The following is a 16,760-nucleotide window of genomic DNA, read 5'->3' on the forward strand; positions in this document are numbered from 1 at the left end:
CTCTCGATTCAGAGGATCGAGGAATGACATGGATGAAGAGATGGAGGGAGTGCATTCCATGTACTCTATGTCTAACTTCATTCCTTATTCGGTGGTTTTATTTTCCATTTTATGTTAAATGTCTGTATTTCCATCCATATTCTGACATTAAGACATTAATTTTTCTGTGTTCATTCTGTGTGTGCTTGGTGCATCTGATCTGATTTCTTTGTTGTAAAGCAAATAAAGTTTCTTATCATTATTATTGTGAACAGATCTGAAGGTCTGGAGAGACCATGAAAAAGGCCGAGTCGCCGACAGCGACACCCATGTGACATCAGCTGTTTCCTGTGTCCAGGAAATTCACCTAGCTCAAGAGAACGAATGAACCAATGAATAAGCAGAACTCAGATCAGATCAGAAACTTTATTAATCTCATAAAACAGTGACAGAAACAACCAAGAAAAAATATCTAAACATCAGCAGATTGTTGGAAAGGTTAAAACAACCTGGACCTGAGGGAGCTGCTCGCTGTCGAGAAACTGAGCGTGTGCTGCAGAGCACCTCCGTGACATCACAATGACATCACAGTGACATCACCACGGAGGAGGAGTCAGAGAAAAATCTGACTTCCTGACAGGTTGTTGAATCTCAGCAGGACAGACTGAGTCAGAGAAACACAGAAATACAAATATATACTTATATATAAACTTCAAAATAGAAATCTCTACAGATACAGTAGATAACAATAGATACTCTTCAAACATAAAATTATAAACTCTGGAATTAAAACTGAGCCTGTCATAAACTGACCAATCACAGCAGGGCAGGCGGGACTTTGGATGACATCACTATTCAAAGTTAAAAACGGGAGAAAAGCCTTTGAAAATGTTTCCAGCCGTCAGGAAGTGACAGAAAGTGAGATCCTGAGAGGACCAAGACAGTACTTGAAGAGGAAATGACATCACAGTGGAGGTGGGGCCACAGTGTGATGTCATCATGTTTCCTGTTTCAGATCTTCATTCATGACTTACATTCATTAAAAACCAAGCTGAACCACTGAGAGAAGAGGAAGAGGAAGAGGAAGAGGAAGAGCAGAGAAGTCAACAGAGAACAAACAGAGAGCGTTGAGAATCTTTTCCTGAGATCTGGGGATCTTTTTGATCTTTTTCATCTATTTGATCATGACTTCACATCCCATAATCTGACAGCTAGACTCTTTCTTCTAATTACAAGACTTATTAATCATGATCTTCTCATATTAATCAAATTTTTTAACTGCAATTATTAAAATATTTTCAGATGTTTGACATTTTTGGGGGATTTGGAGACATCTTTAATTTTTCTTGAAAAGCTTTTTTCCATAACGTTTTCATAGAAGCGTTACTGTCTTTAGTGAAGTGTGCTTTTGTTTTGGTTTATTAACATCTGATTCATTGGCTTTTTGTCTCATTTGGTTTTGTCTGTTGTTCTGTCGTCCAGCTGATTCTGATGTTTTCTTGGCAGGAAAAAAAACATCTTCACGACCAGATGCAGAGACGTCGGAAACAGAAACATTAATCATAAAAAACTTCATAACAGAGGAGCTGAGAGAAATTTAGAAATGCTGAAGAAATTTGATCTTAACTTAAAAGATTTTTCTTTCCATGGAGTTTAGTGTTCTCTTAAAGGCTCGGCCAATCAGCTGGCAGCAGGCATGTTTTCATCCAGGAGATTTTGGGAAATCTTTGTGGAAAACTATCTAGATTGTGAAGACATTTTGTTCTCAGGTGCAGGTGTTTGACGACGATTTAACGTCACAGCTGAGTCCCATGTCAGGCTCCTGTCCTTCCACCTGGACCACCTGTCCAGTCTGAAGGCGCCATCACAGCAGGGGTGTCCTTTAGGCCTCAAAATCCCAGAATCCTTTGCACACTGGTCCTGTTTTTGGCGAGTCCAGTCTCTGAAGGACTCACCTGAAGGCCCCTGCCTCCAGAGAGGTGGAACCTGAAATGGAGCCCAGGTGTTCTCAGGTGATGATGGTGATGTCACATGACCAATACCTATCTGCTGACAAAAGCACCTGAGCATCTGATGGATAATTGGATGGAAAAAGAAGACCCTCCCTCAGAACTGAGGGGGAGGGGCATCAGCTGATTCTGGATTGGCTCAGTCATGAGTTGCAGGTGTCAAGTGTTGGTACCCTCTGCATGTGATTGGCTCCTGTCCTCAGAGTGTGATTGGCTGCTGTCTTCAGAGTGTGATGCGACCATGTCCTCACCATGTGACTGGTTCCTGATCGTGGCGTGTGATTGACTCCAGTCCTCAGAATGAGATTGGTTCTTGTCCTTGGCGTGTGATTGGCTCCTGTCCCTGGCGTGTTTGAACATCAGGATGGAGTTGTAGATCTTGAGGGCAGGACCAAGTTTGATTGACATGATCCTGACGATGTCCCGTTGGGTGAGTAGGAGGAATGCCCGCCCATCGATTTGCTAGACAGACAGAAGGAGGAACCAATCAAATCACAGCAGGTTAAGTGTGATGTAATAAAATCTACAGCGGCTGATTGATGATCTCACCTCGTCTCTGAATTGTTTGGCCTGTTCCTCACAGCCAGGAAGAGACTCAATGAAGTCTGACACCTGTAAAGAGACAGACAGGTCAGAGAGAGAGAGACGGGCCAGACAGAGAGACAGAGAGAGAGACAGAGAGAAAGAGAGTGAGAGACGGGCCAGACAGAGAGAGAGACAAAGAGAGACAGAAAGGTCAGAGACAGACAGATCTCCCACCTGTTGTACTAAACCGTCTCTCTCTCTGACCCCTATACTGACCTGCTGGACAGTCCAGTGTTGGACCGTCTCGGCGTGGACTCCGGCGACGCCCGGCAGCAGTTTGCGGTGTTGCTCCCAGCAGAGCGACAGGTCGCGGCCGGGCTGTGCCGACATGGCCGACAGGAAGACCGACTGGTGGAGGGCGGCCTGCAGGCTGGACTCTGCTGCTGCTGAAGATGGAGACACGGCGGAGACAAAAGAATCTCAACAAACATCTGACGACGTCTTCATGAAGACAGAACTCGATAAACACTGAACAAACATCTCAACCGCGCAGAAGACAGTGACCATCAGAGGATCTACTGTTTTTCTTCTTCTGGTGTCTTTGGGTCATACGAACCAACACAATGGTGGGAAAATAAAGACCTGATCAATCGAGAAAGCGATCAGATTTATTGACAAATGAAAAGAGTTATTTGTTGCAGCGCAACACCTCAGTATCATGTCCTGAAGCTCTGATCCTGGTTCAGATTACAATATGGAAACAGTCCTGGTTCAGACTGAACTGCAGCTTCAGATCTGGACTGCCAGAAACCCTCAAGAACCACATTCAACAAACACTCAAGAAAAAGTGAAGAATCAGCAGAAGACAGAACCGAGCCATGGACAAGAGAAGACCTGTCTGTGGACTGAACTGTCTCACCCTACTGAGAAGTGAGACAGGCATCATGTGACCAGTGTGAGCCGATCAATCGCCTGATCAGTGATCAGAAACAGGAGGAGTTGAGAGTCCTCCTGCAGAGGTGAAAACAGAGCACAACCATCACAGCAGTTACCATGGTGAGCCGTTTCCATGGAAACAGCCACTTCATCTGCCTGCTGTTTCCATGGAAACACAGTGAAGAAAGAGACGGGGAGGATGCGCAGTTTTTTCTCGATGCAGTCTATGACCAGAATCAATAAATGAATGAAAGTGATCACTCCCATCATTACATGTCATTCACATCAGTGTCTCCGCTGGTCGGAGCATCAACCCTTTCCACCAATGCAGACCGGGACGGACTCGCTTCAATCTGTGATCCTTCTAAGAACCCGTTTGTGTCCCCACAGACTACAAAGCCACCACAGGTCCATTAGATCACTTTCAACATCTCTAATCATCTTCGCTGTCCAAGCAACGCTAGAACCAACGTCAAGCTCAGCAGCAACAGTGGCAGACCACATCGTTGTGAATGCTATGAACACGATCACATTTAAGAAGAAAGCTAATTATCACGGACATTTTGATTCTTTTTAACACTGGATATAAGATGCTAATGTGACCCTGCGTTAGCCACCTAGCATCAACTATACTGGTATCGATCATATTGCAGTTAAACAAGAACAGTAACAGAATAATACACAAATTTTCATTTTTGCACATATTCTTATGGCCAATGGCAAGGTGGAGATCACCTGATGTCTGGGCAACCAATGATCTCACCACCAGCAGGATACATTTGTTCTGGTTTCAGCAGAATTTCAGGTCCTAAATGACAAAGAGAGCATCTCTGGCTGTGATGCTGGACCTTACCTGATCAGTGACCTGCCTTACCACGTACACACCGGGCTCATGAAGGAGTGCATGTAAATTAGGATCAGCTATCCAACAAGGACGTCACTTTTTGACCATTCAACCATTAGACCCAAGTTCTAATGTACCTGGACCAAGGGCTCTGAGGTGAAGCTCCTCCTCTTCCTGTTTCACACGGAGGAATTTGGTTGGCTGAGACAGTCTGGGGCGGAGTCAAAGGAGAGAAGGAAGAGAAATCATTGTTCAACACAAATTATATCAGCCTGTCTCTACGTGTTTCAAAGCACGTTAACCACTGACGAATCAGCAGGCAAACTCCAATCACTAACTTCCTGTTTCCTGTTGTTTTTACCTGCATGCACCTGTCCCCTTCACCTCACACAGCATCTTTATCTCACCTCTCTCTTCCTCCTTAAAAATCTTTTAATGTGAAATCTTGTCCACATCACATCCTGCAGCGAGTTTCGAAACAGATTCTGCCGACAGGAAGTGACACACACTCAACTTTACTGACACCGTCTGTGTGTGTGCGTGTGTGTGCGTGTTATATAATCATGTGTTATATAACACACAGAGATAATCTACTCACATCACACACCCACACACACTTCACATGATCCTGTCGTCTATTCTGAGGGGGAGAGAGACAGACAGGTGTGACTGAGCCCCACGAGGTCACCGTGAAGAAGATCATGTTCAAAAGCTGAGCGTTTTAAACAATCTGCACGAGCCAATCAGAGTCCTCTGTCCTCACCTGCAGACCGCGTCTGTCTCTTTGACTCACCTGTCTGTCAGTCTTCTTCTCTTTCCCAGTGGAAGCAGCAGAGTCTCGTCTGTGGGCTCCGTCTTCACCTGAACACTTCTGTTCAACAGACAGACAGGTGTATGGAGAGAGATAGGCAGTTACATAGAGAGACAGACAGGAGGTTGGACAAAAAAGAGCAAAGAGAGAGGAAGAGAGAGACAGACAGACAGACAGACAGACAGACTGTCTGACAGGTAAAGAAACACAAACATTGAGACAGAGACGGATACAGAGAGACAGGTACAGATAGAGCCGGGTAGAGAGACAGACAGGGACACAGAGAGACAGTTACAGAGAGAGACAGGGACACAGAGAGACAGCTGCAGAGAGAGACATGGACACAGAGACGAGTACAGAGACAGACAGGGACATAGAGAGACGGTTACAGAGAGAGACAGGGACACAGAGAGATGGTTACAGAGAGAGACATGGACACAGAGAGACAGCTGCAGAGAGAGACATGGACACAGAGACGAGTACAGAGACAGACAGGGACATAGAGAGACGGTTACAGAGAGAGACATGGACACAGAGAGACAGTTACAGAGAGAGACATGGACACAGAGATGAGTACAGAGACAGACAGGGACATAGAGAGATGGGTACAGAGACACACAGGGACACAGAGAGACAGTTACAGAGAGAGACAGGGACACAGAGAGACAGTTACAGAGAGAGACATGGACACAGAGAGACAGTTACAGAGAGAGACATGGACACAGAGACGAGTACAGAGACAGACAGGGACATAGAGAGATGGGTACAGAGACAGACATGGACACAGAGAGACAGTTACAGAGAGAGACAGGGACACAGAGAGACAGTTACAGAGAGAGACATGGACACAGAGAGACAGTTACAGAGAGAGACATGGACACAGAGACGAGTACAGAGACAGACAGGGACATAGAGAGACAGGGACACAGAAACGAGTCCAGAGACAGACAGGGACACAGAGAGACGGGCACAGAGACAGACAGGGACACAGAGAGAAGGGCACAGAGACAGACAGAGACACAGAGACGGGTCCAGAGACAGACAGGGACACAGAGACGGGTCCAGAGACAGACAGGGACACAGAGAGAAGGGCACAGAGACAGACAGAGACACAGAGACGGGCACAGAGACAGACAGGGACACAGAGAGACAGGTACAGAGACAGACAGGGACACAGAGACGGGTCCAGAGACAGACAAGGACACAGAGACAGGTCCAGAGACAGACAGGGACACAGAGACGGGTCCAGAGACAGACAGGGACACAGAGAGAAGGGCACAGAGACAGACAGAGACACAGAGACGGGCACAGAGACAGACAGAGACACAGAGACGGGTCCAGAGACCAGCAGACATTTTTCAATAAATCATTTACATTTAAAGGAGTTTGACTTTAATTTAAACTGTGATGAAACTTTAAATAACTGAAGTTCACCTGTGATAAAGGTGTGCAGAGCAGAGCGCCCTCTGCTGGCTGCTGGTGGGATTCTTAAAATAACTAAACCAACATGGACACTTATTATAGTCAGATTTCAATATGTGAACTTTGCATCCAATTTTATCTTCATGGTTTTTTCTTGATTTTGTATTTTACATTTGTTGCACATGTATGTGATTTTATATAAAAACAGCCAGAAGAACAAACTGAATAAACAAAAATACATGAATAAATAAATAAATGAAACTAATAAACAAAGAAAAACTCGCTACAGCAGGAAAAAAAACAGTCCGTGGTTACCTGTCTGACTGGTTGCCATGGTGATATATGGTGACAGGTACAAGGGTGATAACTCTCTCTCCTCCCAGCCTATCAGGAAGCACCACCTCCTTACGCATATTAATGTCTGAGTATGGACAGCCAAAGGCACTGTGGAGGAGACAGCAGAAACGTGACTCAGCAGACAGAAAGATGACTCAGTCAAAAGAGATATGACTCAGCCAAAAGAGATATGACTCAGTCAAAAAAGACATAACTCCGCAAGACAAAACATTACTCAGCCAAAGGACACGTGACTCAGCACACAGGGACATGACTCAGCAAACAGAAATGACTAGTTCTGGATGCACTCTGGGTTTGAGTACCACACTGCATGAATACTGGACTTCCTCACAAAGAGACCACAGACAGTTCTGATTGGTGGTCTCGCCTCCTCTAGTCAAGTACTGAACACCAGAGCCCCCCTGGGCTGTGTGCTCAGCCCCCTCCTGTTAACACTGTACACCCACGACTGAAACCCCGATACGGAGAGAACTCTCCTGTGAAGGTGGAGGACGAGACCGTCATCGGCCGGACTTCAAACGACAATGAGAATTCACCAGACCACAGAGCACCTGGACCACCAGACCACAGAGCACCTGGACCACCAGACCACAGAGCACCTGGTCCATCAGACCACAAAGCTGCTGGACCATCAGACTAAAGAGCACCTGGACCATCAGACCACAGAGCACCTGGACCATCAGACCACAAAGCTGCTGGACCATCAGACCACAGAGCACCTGGACCATCAGACCACAAAGCTGCTGGACCATCAGACTAAAGAGCAACTGGACCTACGGATCACACATACTTTCAAGGTGTAGATTTTTAAGGTGTCTGAATGATGGTAAAGTTTGCAGTTTCATTTTCTAATTTCTATGGTGGGAGATTAATGAAGTTATACTTTATCTTATCTTATCTTATCTTATTTTATCTTATAGCTGGCTTTTCATTCTGTTATATGCTGACACCTAGAAAAACACAATGCAGCAAAGCTGAAATCATGACTCAGCTGGTGTGTTTTTACCTGTGGTGTCCGGTATATTTGGCTCCTTTAATGTGTCCGACTCCTCTGCACCCTGGAGTGGGACAGACACCCTGAGAGGGGGACGACAGGGGGGACGAACCTGTCTCACATACACAGAGGACACATAAACACTGTTAGACTGACAGATAATGCTACTGCTAAGGTAAATCTGTGTCCAACCTGTTTGTCTCTGTCTGATCTGTCTGTCTCTGACCCATCTGTCTCTGTCTGACCTGTCTGTCTCTAACCCATCTGTCTCTGTCTGATCTGTCTGTCTCTAACCTGTCTGTCTCTGACCCATCTGTCTCTGTCTGACCTGTCTGACCTGTCTGTCTTTGACCTATCTGTCTCTGTCTGACCTGTCTGTCTCTGACCCATCTGTCTCTGTCTGACCTGTCTGACCTGTCTGTCTTTGACCTATCTGTCTCTGTCTGACCTGTCTGTCTCTAACCCATCTGTCTCTGTCTGACCTGTCTGTTTCTGACCTGTCTGTCACTGACCTGTCTGTCTCTGTCTCTAACCTATCTGTCTCTGTCTAACCCGTCTGTCTCTGTCTTTAACCTGTCTGTCTCTGTCTAACCCGCCTGTCTCTGTCTTTAACCTGTCTGTCTCTGTCTGACCTGCCTGTCTCTGACCTGTCTGTCTGACCTGGGGGGGGTTCCAGTGGGTGTCCTGTTCGCTGACACCAGCCCACAGGATGAAGGTCACAGAGGTCGCTGTCACACCAGACGTCAAACTGCTTCGACCAGCCGTCGTAATGAACCTGCAGGTAAACACACGTGGTTACATCATCACATACTTCATGACATCACACAGGTACAGTTACAGGTACAGGCCTGGTTCAGACCACACGATGTTTGTGTCGTTGACAACGTTCACCGCGTCAGATTTAATGATCGCGCTGCCAGAAACTCTTTCCATGTCGAGTGACTGGCCAGACTACACGTATGACCCCGGCCGATCACGGCTCGTCTGATCACACGATCACGCACGAGTTCAGAGGTCATCGGGAGGCGGGTGAAGCAGCTGTCAATCAAACTGTCTGTGGATGCGCTATAACATTAAAAGTAAAAGGCGGAGTGAACTTCAGCCCATTCAGTCGTTACTGAACCGTCTCCTGGGTTCCTCATCAAATACGACTTTAACCTCTGATCTGGAATGATGAGCGTGTTCTCTCAGTTAGAAGCCAGATGATGTGATGACAGCACAGCAGCTACTCGCCGGCTGATGAAGAGCTTCCACTGTTTCTCGCCAACATTTGTCTTCTTTGACTCGTCCTCGTCCCTTGAGGAAACGTCAAGCAGGAAGAGGTACTGCTGCCACAGCTCAACCAACTTGTCCTCTCTTTCAGTGTCCATCTGACAGCAGCAACCTCAGCATCCCTCCTCCTCCTCTTCACCATGGTCACCTGACTGCGCTCTGGAGAGAGCACCTGATTGGTCAATGCTCTGGAACATGTCTGTCATGCTCGTCTCTGCGTCGCGGTACTGGAGTCCAGACGCCCGCCTGTCGGTCACGGACGACCATGGTCGTTTTCAGCCCCAACTAAACCATCTCAGAACCGGGCTAAACTCGTGGAGTCTGATCCAGGTCTTAGATGGATTAACAGTACCTTCACCCTGTAGTCCTCTGTAGCTGTTACCGTGGCAACGCGGATCAACATGGGGTTCCTCCTGTCAACTGCCTCCAGTTTCTGGTTCACCTGGAAACCATGTGGAGCTCTCTGATTGGACAGAGGCAAAAACACACCTGTCGATTAGCACATGCAGTTCATTGATTGGACCTTAGAGATGTTCTCCACCTTCTCCTTCTCTTCCTCCATCTTTCACATTTTACAGACCAATTTCCTTCTTCAGCTTCTGTTTCCTTTCTCACCTCCTCCTCCTCTTCCTCAATGCTTTCATACCTTCTGCACCACCTTGTTTCCTTTTCCACCCTCTTATTTCCTTCTAAACCCCCTCCTTTCCCTCAACACCCCCTTGTTTAATTCTCTACAACCTTGTTTCCTTCTCCACCTCATTCCATCTTTCCTTCACTACCTACTTCTTTCCTTTTCTACCTCATCCTTTCCTTCTTCATCCCCTTGTTTCCTTCCCTACCTTCCTGCTTTCTTCTCCATCTCTTTCGTCCCTCCTCGACCTCCTTCCTTGTCTACTTGATCCTTTTTTCTCACCTCCTTATTTCATCCTCTACCTCCTTGTTTCCTTACCAGTGTGAACACTGAACTGGGAGCAGCGGTGGAACCAGTTTCCAGCAGGTATTCTTCCCAAACAAAGTTCTCTGGGTTGGGATGACCTAAAAAACAAAAGTACCAATGAACCAAAAGTACTCAGAGTACTTCAGACTACTACAGGGAAAGTATTGAGTGCATACTGTAAGTACCCTGTGGAGCGGTCAGAGGTCGTCCCTGCTCTTCACACCAGCCCACAGGATGGATGTACGGACTGCTGCTGTCACACCTGATCGATCAATCAATACAACCATCAATGCATCAATACACAGAATCTGTACAACACATCACTTGATTCAGTTCAGCTTTATTTATACAGCGCCAAATCACAACAGACGCTGTCTCAGGACACTTGGACGACTGGATGTCTGAGCCAAAATGGTGGAAAAACAGTATAGGTGTAAATGGGCGTGGCCTACATCAATCCGATTGATCCAATTGATACTGATAGATTGAAGTAACACACGGCCATTCAAAAAAATGTGACAGAGTATCAGTACGTGTTACAGATACTGAAAAGAAAAGTATGAGGCAGCATGAGACACTGTGTGTTTGACACCTTCAGCCAGTGTGTACAAACACACTGAAACAGTACTAAACAGTAAAAGTACTGCAGCTCCATCTGCTGGCAGAGATCGCAACTGCACCATTTACTGCAAATAGAACACTAAATTGTGGTACAAGTGCTGATACTACTGCTGATAGTAGTGCCGCTATGACTACTGCTACTGATAGTGATACTACTACTACTACTATTACTACGCATATTAATTGTATTAATTAATAGTACTAATAGTTAAGATACTGCTACTACTGCTAGTACTACTACTACAATGATTATTACCCTGACTGCGTGTACTACTGCTAGTCTCTGTGGGTAATTCGCCCTGTCTCTGACATGTCTGTCAGTCACCTGTCTGTCTCACCAGTAGTCGTAGGTGTCATCCCAGTTGTCAAAGTGAACTAGGAAGTGGTCATCAATGACGTCAGTGACGGAGGCGACACAGACCAGTCCAGGGTTCTTCCTGTCAACCGCCTCCAACTTCATCCCCACCCTGAACCCACAGCTCTGACAGACAGACAGGCAGAGAGACAGACAGTTGAACAGGTGCATAGGTTGAGACTATAGTATGTAGTCAAACAGACAGGCAGGTGAACAGACAGACAGGTATATACGGACTGCAGTGTGACTGGTGAACAGGGTTGGTGGAGCAGCATGAGAGCCTGTGGACTGAAGGTAGAGTGGCCAATCAAAATCTGTCTCACTGTGACCTGTGGGGAGAGAGAGAGAGAGACAGCGTGATGTTACCTGTGTCAGGTGGTTGCCAGTGAGGGGGCAGGCCTATCTGTACTCACCTTTGGGTGGGTGGAGCTTGTGGTTATTGTCTTTACACCAGCCTGCCGGTCTGATGTCTGCTGAGTCAGCGTTTACCCAGAAGTCATAGCACTCTGAGTAAGCATCGATATGGAGACGGAGCCGGCAGCCAATAACCTGACAGAGAGAGAAGAGACAGACAGGAGACTCACCTGACCGATCTGTGTGTGTGTGTGTGTGTGTGTGTGTGTGTGTGTGTGTGTATGTGTGTATGTACGTGTGTGTGTGTATGTTTGTGTATGTACTTGTGTGTGTGTGTGTGTGTGTGTGTGTGTATGTACGTGTGTGTGTTACCTCGGCAATTGTCAGCACACAGAACATGGAGGGGTGCAGCGGGTCGATACCCTCCAGCTTCATACCAACTTTAAAACCAGTTCTCCTACTGGGAAAAGACTGGGACTGACAGACAGACAGGTGGCAGAGAGACAGACAGACAGATCAGATCAATAACGTTCATTGATCAGGTTGGTGATTTTAGTCAGCATTTCTACCGTTTCAGTTTTTGTTTTGTTGCAGCTGAACTTTGATGTGTGTTCACAACGTTTTATCAGCCAATCCAAGGACGGGACACAGATTCACGATGGCTGAAAGATGATTGGACTAAAGTTTGTGCAGGTGACCAACATGAGAGAAACTCATTGGTCCAAACTTCAGCATCTCAGCGTGACACAAGCTTTGAGATCAAAACAACCTGCGTCACAATGTAGTGCTGCTCCGGGCCAGAAGCCAACCAATCAGAACACGTCTCCAATCAAACCAATAAGAAGACACCTACAAACTACCCCATCAGAATACATGGCCAAACCCACCAATCAGAGCAGCGAGCAGAGTACAGCTGCAACGTTTTGTCAGCTCCATTTGTCGATAAAGTTTACATAAAAAGAGTCTTGACTGAGTGTGTCAGTTGTTTGGAACACTCCAAACATGTGTTACCTGTGTGTGTGTGTGTGTTACCTGTGTGTGTGTGTGTTACCTGTGTGTGTGTGTGTGTGTGTTACCCATGTGTATGTATGTTACCTGTGTGTGTGCATGTTACCTGTGTGTTACCTGTGTGTGTGCATGTTATCTGTGTTACCTGTGTGTGTGTGTGCGTGTTACCTGCGTGTTACCTGTGTGTGTGCATGTTACCTGTGTGTTACCTGTGTGTGTGCATGTTACCTGTGTGTTACCTGTGTGTGTGCATGTTACCTGTAGGTTACCTGCGTGTTCCCTGTGTGTTACCTGTGTTACCTCTGTGTGTGTGCGTGTTACCTGCATGTTACCTGTGTGTGTGCGTGTTACCTGTGTTACCTGTGTGTGTGCGTGTTACCTGTGTGTTACCAGTGTGTCTGCGTGTTACCTGTGTGTTACCTGCGTGTTACCTGCGTGTTACCTGTGTATGTGCATGTTACCTGCGTGTTACCTGCGTGTTACCTGCGTGTTACCTGTGTGTGTGCATGTTACCTGTGTGTTACCTGTGTGTGTGCGTGTTACCTGTGTGTTACCTGCGTGTTACCTGCGTGTTACCTGTGTGTTACCTGTGTGTGTGCATGTTACCTGCGTGTTACCTGCGTGTTACCTGTGTGTTACCTGTGTGTGTGCATGTTACCTGTGTGTTACCTGTGTGTGTGCGTGTTACCTGTGTGTTACCTGCGTGTTACCTGTGTGTGTGTGTGTGTGTGTTACCTGTGTGTTACCTGTGTGTGTGCGTGTTACCTGGTTAAACAGTGACACAGGAGCAGCTTCAGCTTTCTGTTCGTTCAGGTACTGCTGCCAGGACCAGGATCGTCTCTTTATGCTCACTGAACACACACACAAACACGCACACTGTTGTTACTATGGTAACAACACTGTCATGACCTCTTAACCACTGTAGCTAACTGCTAACCGCTAACATGTTCGTCAGTCGCATTAGTTCCTGGAGGCTAGAGAGCCCATCAAGCACCGGGAACATCTTTGTGGACTTCTGGAACCTCCTCAAGGACCAGAACGTTCTCCATGACTGCAGAACCTTTTCAAGAACCTTTCATGAACCCTGGAACATTTTCAAGCATTTCACAAATATTCTCAAGGACCCATGGAGGATATCTGCAAGCTCCTCAGTTACCAGGGTGCTTAACGGGGTCCCAGAGGCCTTTGAGGATGTTCCACGGACCCAGGAAGAGCTTTCAGGGGTCTTGAAGAGGTTCCCAAAGTGTTTGAGGATGTTCTCCAAGGTTCTGGAGGAGGTTCAACGGTCACTGAAGAGGTTCCACAAGTCTGTCAGTGAGTCCTGCTGCCATCATTGACTGCAGTTTAACAAACAGAGCAGCTGACACAGAGCCAATCAGAGAGCAGGATTTCACCCCGTGTTTATAATCTGTTCAAACAGATGTGTTTTTTTCTATTCTGTATCTTATATTTTTATTTTTGACCCCTTCATGTCTGCGCCTGCTTTGTGGAACCTGCTGACTGTGACGACTCAATTTCCTCAGTGTGGGATCAATAAAGTCCTGTCTTATCTTATGTGGAGCAGCAAGTGGGGTTTTGTGTGTGTGTGTGTGTGTGTGTGTGTGTGTGTGCGTGCGTGTGTGTGTGTGTGTGTGTGTGCGTGCGTGCGTGCGTGCGTGTGTTACCTTGAGTGCTGCTGACCTTGTTCTTCATCTTCTCTTCTTCTTCTTCTTTGGTTCTTTTCTGATCAGACAGGAAATAAAGATGTGAAACTACGGCAGCCTGGAGGTGTCTCTCTCTCTCTCACACACACACAAACACACACACACACACACCATCAATCACTAACGATCATAATTATTTTATCTGATATTGTTATTTTATTCCTTTTTATTTTCTTTGGTCTGATTTTCTCTGAAATGTTTTAATGAGCACATGAAGCTCTTTGTCTCTTTGTTTCTTTGACAGTTTAAATAAAGTTTATTGTTGTGTCGAGCAGTAAGGAGCCCTTTAGTGACTCGGCCTCATCGAAGATCAAGAAGTCGTTTCAGTTCCAAATATGACGGACTTTCTGATTTTCTGGCTCGACTGGCCGATGAACTGATGAACTGATTCACCTCAACACGTTCTAACAGTGTGTTACTGAGAGTGTTCACATGGAAACTGGACCTGAACCTGGTCTCAGGCTCCTGCAGGATCTGAACCCAGGATGCAGAGTTCACTACGAGCTGACGCGGTGCTGGAAAAGCCCTGAAACCAGAAAACGTCACCCTTCAGCTTCACGTTCCCTCTGACATCTGCTGCACATCAGCAGCAGACAGCTGATCAGACATCGCTGTGACACGCAGAGCGATCGATCGATCAATCGATCGATCAGTGAGGATCCACATAGACACAGAGAATAGATTAGAATCAACATGTTTGTGTTCTTCAGCCAAGAAAATGACCAACAAACAGTCATCATCATCTTCATCACGGCAGGAAACGACTCCATTGAACAAAAACACACAGACACACACACCCACGCACACACAGGAAATCCCTACACTGTTCCTTCAAAATAAATGTCAGTGTGGAGCTACAGAGTCTGATTTGATCAGGTGATTGAAATGATTCAAACATCCTGATTCATTGAACATCAGACAAATCAATAAATCTCTGCTGGGCTGTTCAGTAACTTTTATTTTTATTTTCAGGCTCTGGTTCGGCTCAGGAAAGGGTCGTGTTTCTGTTAAAATAAGTCGACAGTGACGTTTGAGGGCAAACTTCAGCTCCCTGTTCTTAGATATTCAGCTGCTGAGCGACAATTGGTGCAACACCACACACACACACACACACACACACACACACACACACACACACACACACGCACACACACACACACACACGGCTTTGAGAGCCGACCTGCAGTCAGATGAAGGTTATCTGAAAGCTGCAGGAAGTCTGGATGAGTTGCAGCAGCAGAAGCAGAAATCTATGAGACCTCTGATGAATCTCTTCTCTGGCTGAAGTTACAGTCTGGCCTGACGCCTCCTGTAGGTTTAATGCTGCTGTCAAAGCAAAGATTACGTCCAGAAACATCTTTCAGTTACGCTTTTTCTACTTTATCCAAAGAGTGACGAGACGATGAGCAGATGAACCAGGAGGAAGGATGACGGAGTTGCTCCTGAAATACTGCAGAACAATATGAAGTAGTATCACTGAAGTACTTCATATACTGCTGCAGTTCCCTCTACAGCTGCATAACAAAATATCACCACTGACTGGTTGATTAGATTTTTTATCGATAATCATATCAATGAATGTGTGTGTGTCTGAAAAAAAGGAAATACAGGGTACAATACTATAAGTACCTCAACACTTGTACGTGTGTGTGTGTGTGTGTGTGTGTGTGTGTGTGTGTGTGTGTCTCAGGTTGAACAACTGCAGTTATTTGGGTCACAACCCAAACTATTATTGTGAAGGTCTGACCGGAAGTATTCGAGCTGACAGGTTGAATCAGGAAACAACAAACAGAGCAGAAATCCGGCGGTGATTCGCGGGTCTCTCCGCCGGCCTCCGAGCTCCTGTGAGCGACTTGACCAGCAGCAGAGAGCCGCTGAGAGGAGCCGGAGGCCCGGACAGAGAAAGGAGCGAGAAACCGGAACCGGTTACGATGGTTTAAACAGCGCTTACCGTCTGTGATGAATCCGCCTCACTCTGCTGACAGCTACACAACACGGAAATAACGAAGCAAGGAGCTCACTGCGCATGCGCCCAGGAGAGAGAGAGAGAGAGAGAGAGAGAGAGAGAGAGAGAGAGAGAGAGAGAGAGAGAGAGAGAGCGAGACGTATGGGTGAGCCACGTCTAGAATCTCTGATCTTTGATATACAATAAACAGCAAAAGAAAATCCAAAATAAACTACAGAGTTTCAAATCCATCATGAATGACCTTCAGGATCCACTAGATTCCCCAACGACACTGAAAGTCCCAGAGGACAGAATGAAGACACTAAGGGCTGATGTCTGTCACTGTGGAGGAGTCTGTCAACAGCAGCTTGAGGAGGACCCTCTGGACCATCATGAACCACAGACTCCAGACCAGTTAATGGAGGAATAATCATCAGATAGAAATATTAGACTTTACTGATCCCACACCGGGACATGAGGTCGTTACAGCCAGCAGGTATTACAAAGAGTAAAAAAACAGTGGCACAAAGGTCAAGATAAAAAAGCGTACAGGATGAAGAACAGAAAAACAACGATGTACATGTACATTATTTACAATTATAAAATATTAATACAATAAAAATCCTACTGCCATAAGAAGTACTATTACCAATATTCTTATGAGTATGAGACATCTGTTGTATTGCAC

The 16,760-nt window shown here is 46.2% G+C and overlaps 1 protein-coding gene across 3 annotated transcripts; it reads right to left on the minus strand.

Annotated features, from left to right (window-relative positions):
• Positions 1–391: 391 nt before the first annotated feature.
• l3mbtl4 (L3MBTL histone methyl-lysine binding protein 4) lies at positions 392–16,129 on the minus strand. Of its 3 annotated transcripts, none has more exons than XM_076761283.1 (18): positions 16,079–16,129; positions 14,089–14,146; positions 13,190–13,275; positions 11,789–11,893; positions 11,476–11,611; positions 11,300–11,391; positions 11,046–11,188; positions 10,272–10,348; positions 10,099–10,184; positions 9,502–9,612; positions 8,538–8,652; positions 7,890–7,989; positions 6,842–6,970; positions 5,087–5,164; positions 4,431–4,504; positions 2,790–2,959; positions 2,538–2,600; positions 392–2,450 (listed from the first exon to the last, which is right to left on the minus strand). In XM_076761283.1, the coding sequence occupies exons 2-18, from the start codon at positions 14,114–14,116 to the stop codon at positions 2,148–2,150; spliced, it is 1,896 nt and encodes a 631-aa protein (XP_076617398.1). In that variant the 5' UTR covers positions 14,117–14,146; positions 16,079–16,129; the 3' UTR covers positions 392–2,147. The 3 variants fall into 3 exon arrangements, with proteins under 3 accessions (XP_076617398.1, XP_076617396.1, XP_076617397.1); XM_076761281.1 differs by lacking the exon at positions 16,079–16,129 and adding an exon at positions 14,579–14,652; XM_076761282.1 differs by lacking the exon at positions 16,079–16,129 and having other exon boundaries at positions 2,790–2,956; positions 14,089–15,220.
• Positions 16,130–16,760: the final 631 nt, after the last annotated feature.

The sequence above is a fragment of the Chaetodon auriga genome, chromosome 21 (assembly GCF_051107435.1).
Source record: "Chaetodon auriga isolate fChaAug3 chromosome 21, fChaAug3.hap1, whole genome shotgun sequence".
NCBI lineage: Eukaryota > Metazoa > Chordata > Actinopteri > Chaetodontiformes > Chaetodontidae > Chaetodon > Chaetodon auriga.

What these genes read in the sequence shown, in the direction of transcription:
- l3mbtl4 (XM_076761283.1), bottom strand. Translation starts at nt 14,116, where the DNA reads ATGAAGAACAAGGTCAGCAGCACTCAAG. An exon ending in CAAGGTCAGCAGCACTCAAG is followed by an intron (nt 13,276 to 14,088) that starts GTAACACACGCA and finishes GTGTGTGTTCAG; the next exon opens with TGAGCATAAAGAGACGATCC. An exon ending in AAATATACCGGACACCACAG is followed by an intron (nt 6,971 to 7,889) that starts GTAAAAACACAC and finishes TCTCCTCCACAG; the next exon opens with TGCCTTTGGCTGTCCATACT.